Below are 15,836 nucleotides of genomic sequence, written 5' to 3' on the forward strand. Positions count from 1 at the left end.
GTACAGCCTTGTTGATAATAATGATGATAATATTTATACCCACCCATCTGGGCGGCTCCCAATAGAATATTAAAGACACTATAAAACATCAAACATTAAACAGGGCTGCCTTCAGATGTTTTCTAAAAGTCAGGTAGTTTATTTCCTTGACATCTGATGGGAGGGGGTTCCAAAAATGAACGTATTTACTAAACAGTTATAAATGTTATGTCCGAGGTGGCTACAAAAGGAAAAACCCTTAGTGTGTGCACTTTTTCTCTTAAAAATGGAATTTAACATTATGCTCCAGTTGATGGCCTGGAAAAACATTTCTTCACTGTAACATAATGTTTTCTTCAGCTGTCACTGCTGATCAGACAAATGCTTGTTCTTCATAATAGCATCGAAATTAAAATATGCTTTGTTGTTATAGTTACATCTTGGGATATATTTCTCTCTCTCTTTCAAATCAACCCAGCTAGTGGAAACAGCTTAGAGTATATTGAGTGTACTCAGACATTTAATAAGAAATGCGCTTTGGAAACCATTTCTGCAGCAAGGGTTATGTTGCTCAGGGATGCTCGAGACAGATTCGGGGTTTTTTTGCGAATTCCAAGTGGAAGTGAGTTGACCTGCACCTCTTTTAGACTGATGGGTGGATTGGATTTTAGTTATTGTCTGGCTTTTGCAGTTCTTTGTGCAGAAAACATATCAACATGTTACAAAATGCACATCTTGAGGAAAATATGCTTTTAAAAGTTGCATTTAATTGCATTTTATGAGGATTTAAATAATAATAATCATTGTGATTATTATTTCACAGCATTTGTACACTGCTTGATTGCGATAAAACTTATAAGCAGTTTATCCACACCCACACACCCAACAAAGGAAACTTAAAAACAGGTATTTAAAAACATTCAAAAGTTAATCAACAGAAAGCAAAAAGAGATTGAAACACATGTAACATCTGCATGCCTGGATGGGCTTGCCGAAAGAAAAATGTTATAAGCAGGCACTGAAAACAGTACCATGAAGGCATCTTTCTGATGTCACTAGGCAGAGTTGCAAAGTGTGTAGGAACTGCCACATTAACGATCCATTTCTTACATGTATTGACCGAGTATCATGTGGCACCTGTAACAATTGCAGTTCTGCAAGTCCAACTAGTTAAGTAGGCATATATAGTGAGCCCACATTTAAAAAATAACGATAGTATTTTAAAAGCAACACTTCATGGAATAAAAAGTAAAAGTAAAAATGTAAAAAAAGAAAAGAAAGGTATACTATGTCCCTATAAGCATGAACTATCAGTGTACTTATCTAATATATAGTTGCTGTTATTACCCAAATACACACACACACACACACACACACACACACAAACGTGTCCATGTAAAGTCCACGTTTATAAGCAATCTGCTCATAAGTGGCAAGTGTAGTCATGTCTTCAATCCATAGATCAAATGAAGCTGCACATTTATCTTTCCAGTGCAGCAATATCAGTCTTTGGGTCATAGTAAGGGCATAAAGAATCCATTTACCTTGTCCTATTGTCAAACTCCATATTGTAGGCATGTAATTCAAAATACTATTATCCTCTGAGAATTGTAACTTTTGTGCAGTCATATTTATATAATGCAGATGAATGTAGAAACAGACATATGGGGCTGGACTGCTTTGTTTATTCTTAATGTCACTTGGTTCTTCACTAGCCTTTTTATTGTCCCTTACTGAAGCAGAAATGTAACATGTAATTGCATTTTTATTCATAATTTATTTCTTAGTAGTCGTTAATATAGTTATCCACAAGGCCTATTAAAAAGCTTGGGTATAATTTACTTTTCAAGACAAATGAAATGCACAACCTCTCTCTTTAGTCTTCTCTGTTTTAGAGATAAAATGTTTTCCTCCTTAAAGGATAGGAGATTAATCTAATCTTATTTTCTTTTAAAGAGGAGGCTGCTAACATGATACCTGGAGAGTCATTCAAGATGATAAAAGTGCTTTTATTAGCACTACATTCCTGCACGCTCAGAGGCAGCACCAGTAGTGCACTGGAAAGTTTTCTTCCTTCTCTCATATTACTAGGACCCAGGGACATCGAAATGAAGCTGACTCCTGGAAGCTTCAGAACAGATGAAAGAAAGCAAATCTTCACACAGTGCATAGTTGGCTACCAACCTGGGTAGCTTTAAAAGAGGATTTGGGGGGTCGGTGAACCATGGTAGAAGCCTTTGTGCTGGAGGCAATATGCTTCTGGATCCTGACTGACTGGAATAATTAATTGCTGTTGTGCCCTGGTCCTGTTTGTGGACTGTCCATAGGCATCTGCTTGACCACTGTGAGAACAGCTGGACTAGATGGGCCTTTGGCCTGATCCAGCAGAGCTCTTCTTCTGTTCACACTGCTATAAGCCCAGAAATACCATAAGCTCATTAGGCAACCGTAGGCAAGCTGTCATCCTTGATTCTCAGACCCACCATCACTTTAAAGGGGACAATAGTACTGATTTACCTTCCAGAAGGTCTCGAAAGGTTTGCTGCAGTGTATATTGTTATGATTTTTTGGGGAGGAGGGGTCCTTCTGGCTGATACAGTGGTGCCTCTGGATGTGAACAGAATCCATTCCGGAGCCCTGTTCACATCCTGAAGCGAATGCTCCATACGTCTGCATGTGCGCGGGTCGCGATTCGCTGCTTCCGTGCATGTGCGTGACATCATTTTGAGCATCTGTGCATGCACGAGCGGCGAAACCCGGAAGTAACGTGCTCGGTTACTTCCGGGTTGCCGCAGAGCGCAACCCGAAAATGTTCATCTCGAAGCTATTCAACCCGAGGTATGACTGTACCTTCCAGTTTTGAGTTCCTGTACTCAGTGAAGGTTAGAGAAAGTTGCTAAACTGGCCTGACAGGTTTCTTTGTAAGATAGTGACCTTAGCTGGTTACTTTAGTACCCTCATGGCATCCCAAAAGAATGAGCTAGGTTACAAGACTAAGTGATGGTGCCCTCCATCAGGCTAATGGATACGCCTTTCCTCCACCCATTCCACCCAGCTACTATGTAGGTCGGAGAACAATAGCCAGAGTAGTGTGTGAGAGCTGAGCTAGAAACAGTCTGGAAGCTGGAGACACAGAGGCATGCTTGCTCTGTACTGGGTCCAAAGCTGAGACTGATGGGAAAGCAAGATGTTTTGGGGTTATTAATGCTGTGACGCCCTCCATCATATTCTCAGGTTATATACTCTATGTGTGTGTAAATAAAATTTAATACCCTAAAGGCTCCACAGTCTTCACTTACCTTCCATTCCAAGGAAACTTGGTAAGCGCTGGAACCTCTGGAGTCTCTCACCACTTGGAGATTTTGGTAGCATGTAACTGTATGAATCATTTAAAATATTATACAGTATTGTATACATGCCAGTCGACTTCTGTACACATGCACACTGACATGTAATGGAAGGCTGCATGATCGCCATGGTGTAGTGGGGAGATTATCTCGCCATTGTAAAGCTGGCCTAAAGGTAAAGGTAAAGGGACCCCTGACCATTAGGTCCAGTCATGACCGACTCTGGGGTTGCGGCGCTCATCTCGCTTTACTGGCCGACAGAGCCGGCGTACAGCTCCCGGGTCATGTGGCCAGCATGACTAAGCCGCTTCTGGCAAACCAGAGCAGCGCATGGAAACGCCGTTCACCTTCCCGCCGGAGCGGTACCTATTTATCTACTTGCACTTTGATGTGCTTTCGAACTGCTAGGTTGGCAGGAGCAGGGACTGAGCAACGGGAGATCACTCCGTTGCGGGGATTCGAACCACCGACCTTCTGATCGGCAAGCCCTAGGCTCCATGGTTTAATAATAATAATAATAATAATAATAATAATAATAATAATTTATTATTTATACCCCGCCCATCTGGCTGAGTTTCCCCAACCACTCTGGGCGGCTCCCAATCAGTGTTAACCCACTGTGCCACCCACGTCCCAAAGCTAACCTACTCCTCTCCTTTAATAAAAGGATGAGGTGCACCATCACTGCAGATAAAACAAGTAGTAAAAGCAGGTGGAAGAAGACAGCTTTTCTATGGGCGGGAGGGCAGGATAAGCTTGTTGGAGTCCATTTTGGATCTATCAGCTCCATTATGTACTGTGTTGGAATTTAAAAGGGGCTTCCTTGGAAGTGTTGGCAGTGTTGGCTGGAGGTGATGGGATTTGTAGTCCAAAATAGGTGGAGGATACCAGGTTGATGAAGGTTGACATGTATTATTTCATTTTTGACCTTACGGAAACCTTTACACCTTACACAAATTGCTCTATGAAAATAAATATATGATAGCTGCTTAGGCTCCCTCAGGATTCACTTGGAATTCAAGTGTGTGTATCTCATTAACTGCTGAGGATTCTGAACTGAGCAGTTTAAAGATTTCATTAAGCCACTTCTAACCCTGAAAATCTTTCTTCAAATAACAGCTAGATCTGTAGCTGAAGCCCACTGACAGCCAAACACTGATTATTGCTCCCATATTTAGATCGTCACTTCTTTAGTATGACCTACACTCAATATGTCCCCATGTGGACATATTTATATTTAAATAAATAGTTTGAATAAGGTTATCTGTGGATTGTTCTTCCTGACATGCTGAAATATGTTACAGTTGATTGGGTGGGGGCTGTAACTGCAAGAAAGGTTCATTGTGGGACTGTCACTTGGAAAAGTCATTGATTCTTTCCTCTGGTGGATAAGAGCTCAATGGTAGAGTATGTGATTTGAATGCAAAATGAGCCTCTGCCTATGATCTTTCTTGGAGAACTAGTTAGGTCCCTGAAGACTGGAGGTGGGCAAATGTTGTCCCCTTCTTCAAAATGTGAGGTGGGGGAAAAGACACAAGTAACTACCAACCGGTCAGCTTGACATCAATACCAGAAAAAGGTGCTAGAACAGATAATTAAATGGTTGGTCTGTGAACACTCAGAAAAGTGTTGTGATCGCTAAGATGGGTTTCTCAAAAACAAGTCATGCCAGACTTATCTCATTTCTTTTTTTGATAGAGTTACAATCTCTGTGGCTCAGGAGAACGCTGCGGGTGTAGCGTATCTTGATTTCAGTAAGGCTTTTGACAAAGTCCCCCATGGTATTATTGTGGAGAAGCTGGTACAATGTGGGTTGAACCAGGTAACTGTTAGGTGGATTTGCAGATAGTTGACTGACTGAATCCAAAGTGTACTCATTAATGGTTCCTCATCATCCTGGGAAAAGCGACAAGTGAGATGCCACAGAGTTCTCTCCTGGGTCTGTTGTTGTTCAGTGTCTTTATAAATTACTTGGATGAAGGTATTGAAGGGATGTCCATCAACTTTGCAGATTATGCCAAACTAGAAGGGGTAGCTAATGCTGCAGACCCCTGCCTGATACTCTGGAGAGCCATTGCCCATCATTGTTGACAATCCTGTGCTAGATGACTGATGGTCTGATTCGGTGTAACACAGCTTCCTATATTCCTATGATGCTCATTTGATTTCGCATCTGGATGGCAGTGACAGCATGCTTATCTCCATTCAAGAAGAGACATACATATTGTCTATTTCTAGTCCATGTGACTTGCTCACGTTCTTATGCCACAATGGAGGTTATGTGGTTAGAAGCAGAGTTATTCTGAATACCAGCTGCTGGACACCAGAAGCGAGGAGAATGCGCCTGCTCTCTCAGGTCCTGCTTACAGTTTCCCCATGGACATCTGGTTGGCCACTGTGAGAACAGGATGCTGGATTAGATGGCTCTTCTTATATTCATGTTTTTATTCATAATTTTGTTCCTTGCTTTTTCTGCATGAATCTCTGATTTAAAAACAATAATGTTAAAATGCATATTTAAATATGCTTATAAATATGTCCTTTTCTTTCTTGTTTTATAGGAGTATTTATAAGTTTGCCTATTTATTAAAAAATATAAAGGTGATGTAAAGTAGAGTAATTAAAACATCATAAATATAAAATAATAAAGCTATAAAATCAGAACATCCAGAATAAATTACCATAACCAAATCAAATTATTTCTTTTATAAGAATATTTGCATTTTGATGCATGTTTTCTCTCAAAATAGTGTTAAACATGTATGTCGTTATATGTTCTAAGAACTATAGCACAGCATTCAGAAAAGGCAAAAATGAAAATGCAGGACAAACCACGAATGAGAAGAAAAACTCACAAACATAGTCAAAAAGTTTAAACAAAATCAGAACAAAATTTAAAACCAGTTCCCCTTAGCAATTATGCAAAAGCTGCTAATGCATCTTTACAGCTTGGAATTCAAGCTTTGCAACTGATTCAGTTACATGAGATTGTATAGGTATATCAATGTCCACTCTGAGACCTCCCTGGGAGGGCGTCTTCTTGGTAAGGGACAAATAAATCTGGGTACAAGTTGCAGAGAAAGTAGCAATTTAAGACTGAAAAAAGGAAAGATTTGAACTCTAGCAGACATGAATAGATGTGCTTGTAAGGAACAACCATTCATTTTCTTAACGCAATCAATACAATTTGAGACACATGAAAAAGGAGTTGTATAGGTGAGTAATAGCTTTGTATTTACATTTATACACTCCATTAGCACACAGATTTAAAAATGATATTCTTCTCTTTTACAGGTGATTAAATAAATGCTGCAAGCTTTATGTTCAGACCCCTTTGCACAACATCAGCCTATGGGGTTCTCCAGTTAGCCAATGTTGTACCTCTCTAATACGATTTAATCTTGCTTAAACTGGACATTTTGAACAGCAAGAGAGAAAGAGAGAGCATGCAATCTCTCCAGTACCAGGTCTTCCAGGTCAATGAGAACATCCTTTAACAAATTCTTTGTGAAATAGAGAAACACACACTACAATAAAAAGCACAATGGCATTCTACAAAGCTAGTCCAAAACAGCAGGCAAGATTATTAAGAAATGCCCAGGAAACAGAATCCCATAGCCATGCTTTTCCTGTGCAATTGAGCACTTGCCTGGGGTTGTGCAAGGAAAAGGGACCAAGGAATATAGGAATGTGCCTTAAGTCCATCTAGTATAGTATTGTTCACTCTGGTTGGCAGCAGCTGTTCTATTTCTCTGACAGGAGAGTTGTTCTCATCCCTTATCTTCTTAATTTAAACTCAGGGGTGGGGAACCATTTTCATCCTGAGGTTCACATTCTCTCCTGGGTCACCTTCTGGGTCCATGTGGCAATAATGGAAAGGGCAAGAGGCAAATGTAGCCACAGCAATGGATGTGATTAAACACACCTCACTTTTTACTTCTCCTCACCCAACGTATGTAATGAAATGGCACAATAATGGAACTCCTAAAGTGAATGTTGAACTAATATGGGTAGGTATAAATTATTTTAAATTACAGTGACAGCAAAAGTGCAATTTATTGAGAAAAAACACAAATAAATACAGAATCATTCAGGTACTCACATGGACTATGAATCAGTAGGAGAAAAATAGAGGATTCCATATCCTAAATCCTAAACCTCTGATCATCATGAAGTTAACACTCTATAATCCACAGCAATCATTTATGACTATAAGCCTATAATCTTCTGAGAGTGTACTTACAGACAAAGATATGGCTTTTCAGAGCCTAGTGTACACACATATACACAATGCAGTAGATCCAGAAGCTTAGTCAGGATACTCTTGAAGAATTAAGCCTAGTTCTCATGAACAGCTCAAGGGAAACCTGTGACTGGAGGGGACGGTACTATTTCAGAGTCCAGGTGAAGGGCCATGTTATGGAATGCTTCATCACAAAAAATAAATTAAAGTGTTCCTACATGCAGAAAACTAACATGCTACTTTTCCAAGTGGCAAGAAGATTATTTGTATGGAGGAGCATTCATTCAAATGGACTCCCATCTGTAGACTGGAGTGGTACTGTCTAGGGAATTTTTATTCTTTCTGATGCCATTTAAGACAACTAGACCTAAGTTAGAGCAACATTCAGATGATGATAGATAGATAGATAGATGATAGATAGATAGATAGATAGATAGATAGATAGATAGATAGATATAGATAGATAGATAGATAGATAGATAGATAGATGATCGATAGATAGATCTGCTTGATCTTAACAGAAGAGGTAAATCACTTACAAACTCACTCATTCACTAAAAGAAAAGAAAAAATGGGAATTGCAAGTTAAAGCACTTCGGCTTCTTTTCCATGTCATGTGAGCAGCAATTGTATTCTGTAGGTGAGGAACCTTGGACAGTCGAACTCCAGCTCCCATCATCCTGACCGCTGGCCATGCTAGATGGGTCTGAAGGGAGTCCAACAACATCTGAAGACCACAGACTCTCCAGTCTTGTTCTAGAGTCTCACATACTGTGATTGCTTCCAACTTAGCTTCCGTTCACCACACTTGTCCTTGGTCTTTCACCCTCAATCCTCTCCTCCTGCAAGAAAGGCAAGACTTTTCCCATTTCCTTGAATTTATGATACAGTGATAAGTCAAGAAAAACACACACACAATGCTAGTATGTTATGCGTGACAAATAATAACTACAAAGGAGCAGAATGCAGAAATAAAAAATGATTATTTTATCTAGGCCATTTCTCAATAGATCTGTGTGAAATTTGGCCAGCTTACATCGCTTAGCATATGCATGCCAATGGGCAAATCATCTGGATTTTACTAGTATTTAAGAACATTCAGATTTTTAACATGATGAAGTGGAGTTTCATCTGTCTGGCTTAACTGTACATCTTGCTACATTTCTGCATCTGTTTGTAATTTCTTTTTTTCAAAAAACACACAAAACCCTCTCAAAAGGTCTCAGCATGTTAGTGCACAGTTCTGTTATACACATTTCTGTATGCAGCATTGTGTGATATAAATATTTTTTGCAAGCAATTTTTCCTAATATAATATATATTGCTGCTATTGTTTTCACTGACATGCATTTCTTCACACATTTTTTTTGTTGGAAAACTGCATTATAAGATAAAATCTAAGGGTAGATTTTGAAGGATAGCATTAAAATGCAAACTGAACCAAATTTCTCCTTCACCCCTAGCCATGAGCAGAGGGAATACATATTTATAATATCTATTACCTGCCCTTCACCCTAAAGTCCCAATGTGGGCTACAACAATTAAAACACAATATTAAAAACCGTTTCAAACAAATTGCTATCTTATATATAGATTGTGGTCATGCATTCAAAAGAAGTTCTCCGTAGTGTATCTCTTACTCCTGATGCACACACACATGTATTGTTATCACTTGATGGCTGTAAAGTGATGTACAGTGACTGTAAAGTGACTAACCACTTGCATGTGTGAATGAGGAACTGCAGATGTAATATCACAGGTAGAACTTTAATGTCATCAAGCACCACATCAAATACAACAAGGCTTTTCAGTGGAACCTCTTCACACGTTCAGCTTCAAGTCATCAAATGTACAATAACTAAGGGCAACGCAATCCATTGATGTACAAGCATGTGGAACCATCATTCCATAGATTGCACTTTTTCTTTTGATATTAATTCTCCCCCCTTATCTGAGTCACCACCGATTCCCTTGTGCAAGACCTTAATCTATCTGTTTTGTCTAATGAGCTGGTGAAGCTGCGAAAGAAATGGTACTAACCTTACTTTTATATGCAATTACTGATCTGAAATAAAGCAAATACCTGCAATTGCAGAGGGAGAAGTATGGAACTGAATTAATAGCAGAATTAGAACTGAAAAACTCATAATTTGGAAGACTGGAGAATTAAAATGATTTATTTGCTCTGTACCATCATAGGAACAGATACCGACTTCAAACTCAGACTTTTATAGTTCACTAGCAACAATGCCCATCATTATGCTTAGTAGATTGTGTGTGGAGAGGGCCTGGGGGTTAAATATTGCAAGTACAGTGGTGCCCCGCAAGACGAAATTAATTCGTTCCGCAATTTTTGTTGTCTAGCGAATTTTTCGTCTTGCGAAGCACGAAATCCCATAGGAATGCATTGAAAATCAATTAATGCGTTCCTATGGTCAAAAAAAGTCCAAACAAAGCCAAATTTGGTACAACAACAGTTTATTAACTGCTCTTTAAAGTCACACATACTGTAAAGAGCAGTTCAAAAATTTAAGGGAAAATAAATTAACTTTATAAACAAAACATGTCTTTGTTTTTAGTCAAAGAAAAAAAAGTCGCGAGACGTTTTCGTCTTGCGAAGCAAGCCCATAGGGGAAATTCGTCTTGCGAGGCAAATCGCGAACGGAAAAACCTTTCGTCTAGCGAGTTTTTTGTCTTGCGAGGCATTCTTCTTGCGGGGCACCACTGTACGTACATATGTGTGTGTGTGTGTGTGTGTGTGTGTGTGTGTGTGAGAGAGAGAGAGAGAGAGAGAGAGAGAGAGAGAGAGAGAGAGAGCCATACACACTGGAAGGAAATAAAAGTGTATACGTTGGGGTACCTTCTCCCAGATGACAACGTACAACCTGTTTTTCAGCACAATCTCATCCTCAGTTCAGAATTGTGATGGAATGCTGACAACCAGCTTTTTATAGATAGATGGATAGATACTCTAGCACTATCATTTCCTTAGATTGCTTTGAATTGAGTGCACTTTTCAGGTGTGTGTATGAAACTTTCCATCTGTGCTTAATGGGAGATGGTTGATTCCTTCTCCCACCCCCCACCCCCCGCCACCTTCAATGCATATACTCATTTTAAAGACCAAATTTAGATTTGCAATTCCATTATGATTTCCTTTTGACTCTGCTATATCAATCACATCCCATAATGAATTTTGAACAAGCTTTCACTTTGCTGACATTTGGACTTGGCAATTGATTCTAGGCTCAGCTGGAGCAATACGTTTTCCTTGCTGTGTACTTAGTGAGATCATATCAAGAATACTCTGAAAATAACCTGTGGTACATCTTGGCAAATCACAGCATTAGTGCTGTGTACTGTAGCTACATCAAGCAAACACAAAATAACAAGGGAAGAATTCACTACAGACCTGTAATAAAATGCAGAGTGCTGACAATTGTCACATAGAAGCCACAGGCTTGAAATGAATATCAGAGCAAGATAAATGTCATATGGAAATTTTGCAGGAAGCCTGCCTGAGGTTGACACAGTCGAGGAGAGGAAAATACCGTATTTAACCATGTATAAGACGCCCTCATGTATAAGATTACCCTTATATTTTTTTAACCCAAAATTAAGAAAACAAAACCCTAAAACAGAAGTGAAAATCTGGATGATCTGCGGTGGCAAGTTTATCTTGGGGGGGGGGGCAATCGCCTTCAAAGTTTCCAGCATGAGCTGCATGCAGTGCACTGTGGTGCAGAAGCAAAGGCAGTGGTTGGGGCACCACATGCTCCCCCTCAGTGGCAGCTGCTGCTGCGGGGAAGCGAGGGGAAGGAGGATCCCAGGCAGGATCCAGGGGGAGGCAGCGCCCACTCTGTGCTGGGCCATGCTGTCGAGCAAACTTGTGATGGCCTGGGACTTGGGCTTGGACTCAGAACCAGAGGAGTCTCAGTCTGCACTAGATCCTCAGCCTCAGGCATCATCTGAACCAAGTCTGGGGCCTGATCCTGAAGAGTCCCAGTCTGCACAGGTTCCCCTGCAACAAGCATCAGCTGGGTCGAGTCAGGGGCCTGAGGCTGCCCTGGCTCCAGATGCGGGGATTACCTTGTTGCCTTCAGCTGGGCCATCACTTACAGCTACTCCACTACCAGTTTGGTCAGGAGAGGCTGAGGCGGCCCCTGGGTCTAGTAACCCATCAACGTCTCCCAAACTGCAGAGACTAAGGTCTGAGAGAAGGAGAGACCTGAGTACTCGCAGAAGGAGTACTCACCTTCGGATGAGACAGGGAGGTGAGTCACCGGGGTTATCAGGACCGGCCATTACCCTGACAATGATAAAAGGCTGTTGGACCCTGCCGCAGGTTGCGGGAGCAACATTGCTGTATCTCCTGCCTGAGATCCTGTACCTGTCCTTCCCTGGTTTCCTGCCTTAACCCTGTCGGACTGACTCCTAGCAGAACCTACAGATTTTGGACCAGACCTGGACCGCGGTTCTTGGGTTCCCCAGGCCCAGCACAAAAATGAGCTGAGGAAGGTGGTGAGCGTGCTGGGGGCAGGGTGGGAGTTTGAGAGGGGAAGAGGCAAAAAAGGAAAGCCGGGCAAGGAGAGGTAGCTGAGACAGCTCTCAGCAGCGGCGGTGGCAGTTGCTCTCGATCTGGTGGTCGAGCCAGCGGGGGCTTCAGGTGGTGAGCCCAGTGCCAGCATGCAGCCCGGAGGGGGAGGAGAAAGGGGGGATGGCAGCAAGAGGGACTGCCTCAGCCCGCCCAAGCCAAAATCCCGGACATATGCTTAAATATTTTTAAAAATCCCCTGGCTGCCCATGTTCCGTGTAGAAGACAACTCCCAATTTTTTACTGGTTTTTTTTAGCAAAAAACCTCGTCTTATACATGGAAAAATATGGTATGTTTCTTTTTAAAAAGACATATAATGCCATTCTATTTACTTTAGAACTCATAAATGTATTGCTCATAATGATGAGTGAATAATTTAATAGTTAGTAGATGACAAAAGTGTAAATTGTTACATATTACTGGAAAAAAGTGGTTTTGGAACACACCCTTGATCTGCCCCTTTCAAGGTGGTGTGTGCTCTTTGCAATAAACACCCTCTGCTCACTCAGAGATATTTACAGTTCTTTATTAACATATGTACGGACAGCTACAGTTCCAAATCATGCATCTGAATCTGAGGAGTCAGATTTGGGGAGTGGCTTCTTTTGGTTTCTTCTCCAACACAGCAGGCGTGGGAATCTTGGGAGACATCTTTGATCCCTGCGTTTTAACTCTCTCCTTGCCTGTGCTGAAGGCACCGCTTCTCCTTCTGTTCCTGAACTTCCTGGTTGGTGACAGGGCTTTTCAGCATCAAAGAGCCCTGACGCCACTTCACTGCTCTCTGCCTCCCCCTTCCAAGTACCTTCCATCATTTCCCTGTATTTCCCTTCTGATTCTTCTTGCTCTGATACTTCCCCTTCCCTTGCCCCAAGGGCATTCCCTGTCTGTCCCGTGACAGCCCCCAAGATGATCCCTTCATGGCATAGTGTTGGAACCCTGACATCAGTTGGACCAAGGGCGGACCTCGGTAATATGCCATCCTGAGCGAGAATGAACCCCCCCCCCATATTTCTTATTTTCATCCCTTCCTCTCTCTTGCCTCCCGTTAGAACAGAGCATCTGAGGTTTCCATGGCTTGGAGGAGGTGTGATCCAACATCAGATCACCCTCTCCAGTGTTGGATACGGAGATCCAATATACCCAATACTCTCTGGGACGCCCACCCAGGGAATGTAGGTTTGTAGCGGTAAGAGGCCTATTGACAGAATGTTTGGGATTTTAAGCATTCTGCAGAACAGTGTTAAGAACTGGTACATATGAAATGTAAACCAAAGTTGCCACAAATAATTTGTTTATGCTACCACATCATGGTGCCTCCATGGTGAACCTGTGATGCAAGCAACATGTTTATCTTTTAAAAAGTTGGAAAATAATTTCATCAATTGCTTTAATGCTTATTCAGATACAGTAGTGCCCCGCAAGACGAATGCCTCGCAAGACGAAAAACTCGCTAGACGAAAGGGTTTTTCGGTTTTGCGTTGCTTCGCTAGATGAATTTCCCTATGGGCTTGCTTCGCAAGACGAAAACGTCTTGCGCTTTTTTCTTAAAGCCGCTTGAAGAGGCGCAGTTGCGACGGACCGTGCTTCGCAAGACGAAAAACATCGCAAGACGAAAAGACTCGCGGAACGAATTATTTTCATCTTGCGAGGCACCACTGTATATAACAAATATATACCTTTGTGTAGATCACAAAACATGAAAGACATAACCCAGGTGTGATTCCCCAACACAAAGAACTAATTGGTGGTCATTCGTAATGCGGAAAGGTAAACAGAAATTTCCTGTCAGATTCTCATATATCAAAGCTTTGCAGTATATTAGCTAGAAATTATGTGTTTTGGTATTATTTGACTTCTGTTCTAATCTTCAAATAATATGGTAAGATGCAGCACTATTTGAATTAAATGATCTCAGATGAAAAATAAAGAAATAAAGAAATCAAAGCACACTGTGAATTAAAAAGGTTGGTCCATTTTTTTTTGTTATTTGAGATCAACCCAAGATAAAATCCTACACATGATTCTACAGCTTGTGTGAGAACGGGGGATTAAAAATTTACTCTGTCTGATCTAATCAGGCCTGCACAAATTGTGGCCCATCAACGAAAAGCTGTCTACAACAACACATGGTTGGGCCCATCAGGGGCTTCATAAGCATCCAACATTTCAGAAACTTATTTCTGTAAGCATTCCTATCCTAACATTATAAATCACCGTCTGAGTGCCCTACCCCAGACGTGGAGAATATTTGGCCCTCCAGATGTTGGTGAACTACAAGCTCCCATCAACCATGGCCATTGGCCATGCTTACTGGGGCTGATGGGAATTGTAGTCCCGCATCAGCTGGAGTGCCAAAGGTTCCTCACCCTTGCTCCACCCTATAGTTATATATTATACAAGTGTCTTATCCACCTTGTGCCTTGTTTGCGCAGGATGGTGGTGGTGGTGCACCATCCGTGTGCAATGGGTTGACATGGCAAAGGAGCCAGACAGTGGGGTTGCTCCTGGTAAATTGTTGGAGCAGATTCAACTATCCTTATTTCTCTCTGTCTGCCAGATATGACACAACGGGGAAATTGTGAAGCCACATGGCAGGATACGATTCATGGCTGGTGGGCTATGCTCAGGTTTATTTATTTTGTTCATTTCATACATTTTCTATACCGCTTGATCATAAAAAAACCCTCAAAGCAGTTTACACAAAAAACACACACCACCAAATGATGAAATTATTAGTAAGAGCAATTGAAACATTCAATTCATTAAAGCAGGCAGGTTGGTAGCTCACAGATTTTGAAGGCCTGATCTAACACCTTTGTTTCCACATGGTACAAAATATTAACAATGGAGAAAAGAATAAATGGAAAGAACTGGTATCTACGGCCTTTTTCAAAAATTGCACTTAATCCTCCTGGAGCTGACTAATAAGACATTTTTCTATATAGCTAATTCCACTCTATCTGTGATGTTTCTGTTTGAAATTTTGTTGCCATTTTGTTCATTTGAATTTCCTGTGCAATTTATACTTTTTTTTCCAATTCCTCTCCATTTGTTTCTCATTTCCTCATCTGTTATGTTTTGTTATGCAATCGTGGCTACAGTTTGTGTAATCGTTTCTACCGTCTAAATCGTGGAGTTCAGGTATGAAATGGGTGAATGCTTATTTGGGCCAGTCATGAATGGCTTCTCAAACTGCTTCATGGTATAGCCTATATCAATTTGCCTGTTAGGTATTGCACTAGAAAGGGTCGGCAACATGTGGTCCATGGGCCAGATGCAGCCCACGAAGACCGTTTTACTGACCCACTAGCTGCCCCTGAACCGAGCCGCCCACTTGGCGAGTCTCCCGCATACTGTGCTAAATCGGTATGGCGTGGGGACTCGCCGAGCAGCACTGGAAATCACTTCTGCGCATGCCAAGACGCTGAACATCGCTTCTACACAGGCACAATTTTCAGCATCTTGGCATACGCAGAAGCGATTTCCGGCCAGTGCCGTGGGAATGCGCAGACGCAGTTTCCAGCGTTGCGCTGCATGGGCCCAACCAACAGACGATCTCCGTGGGAGTGATCCAGCCCATGGCCAGTAAGCCTTGCCGACTCCTGCACTAGAATTTGCAAAGCTTTGATATAAACCTTGCAAAAATTCCCATCCATATTGCCACTTTTTGTG

General features: G+C 41.5%; 1 protein-coding gene across 5 annotated transcripts in view; it reads left to right on the forward strand.

Moving 5' to 3' along the window:
• The window catches only part of CCSER1 (coiled-coil serine rich protein 1), a 704,602-nt gene that overhangs the window by 587,061 nt on the left and 101,705 nt on the right, over positions 1-15,836 (forward strand). Inside the window, exon 11 of one of the 5 annotated variants that reach the window (XM_083458658.1) lies at positions 13,851-13,891. The exons of the other annotated variants lie outside the window; for them this stretch is intronic. Coding sequence (XP_083314784.1) covers positions 13,851-13,864 — 14 coding nt within the window. The 3' untranslated portion in view covers positions 13,865-13,891. Of the gene's footprint in view, positions 1-13,850; positions 13,892-15,836 lie in introns of those variants that run through there. 5 annotated transcript variants of the gene reach the window in all.

The sequence above is a fragment of the Podarcis liolepis genome, assembly GCF_965112155.1.
Source record: "Podarcis liolepis genome assembly, chromosome: 9".
NCBI classification, from domain to species: Eukaryota; Metazoa; Chordata; class Lepidosauria; order Squamata; family Lacertidae; genus Podarcis; species Podarcis liolepis.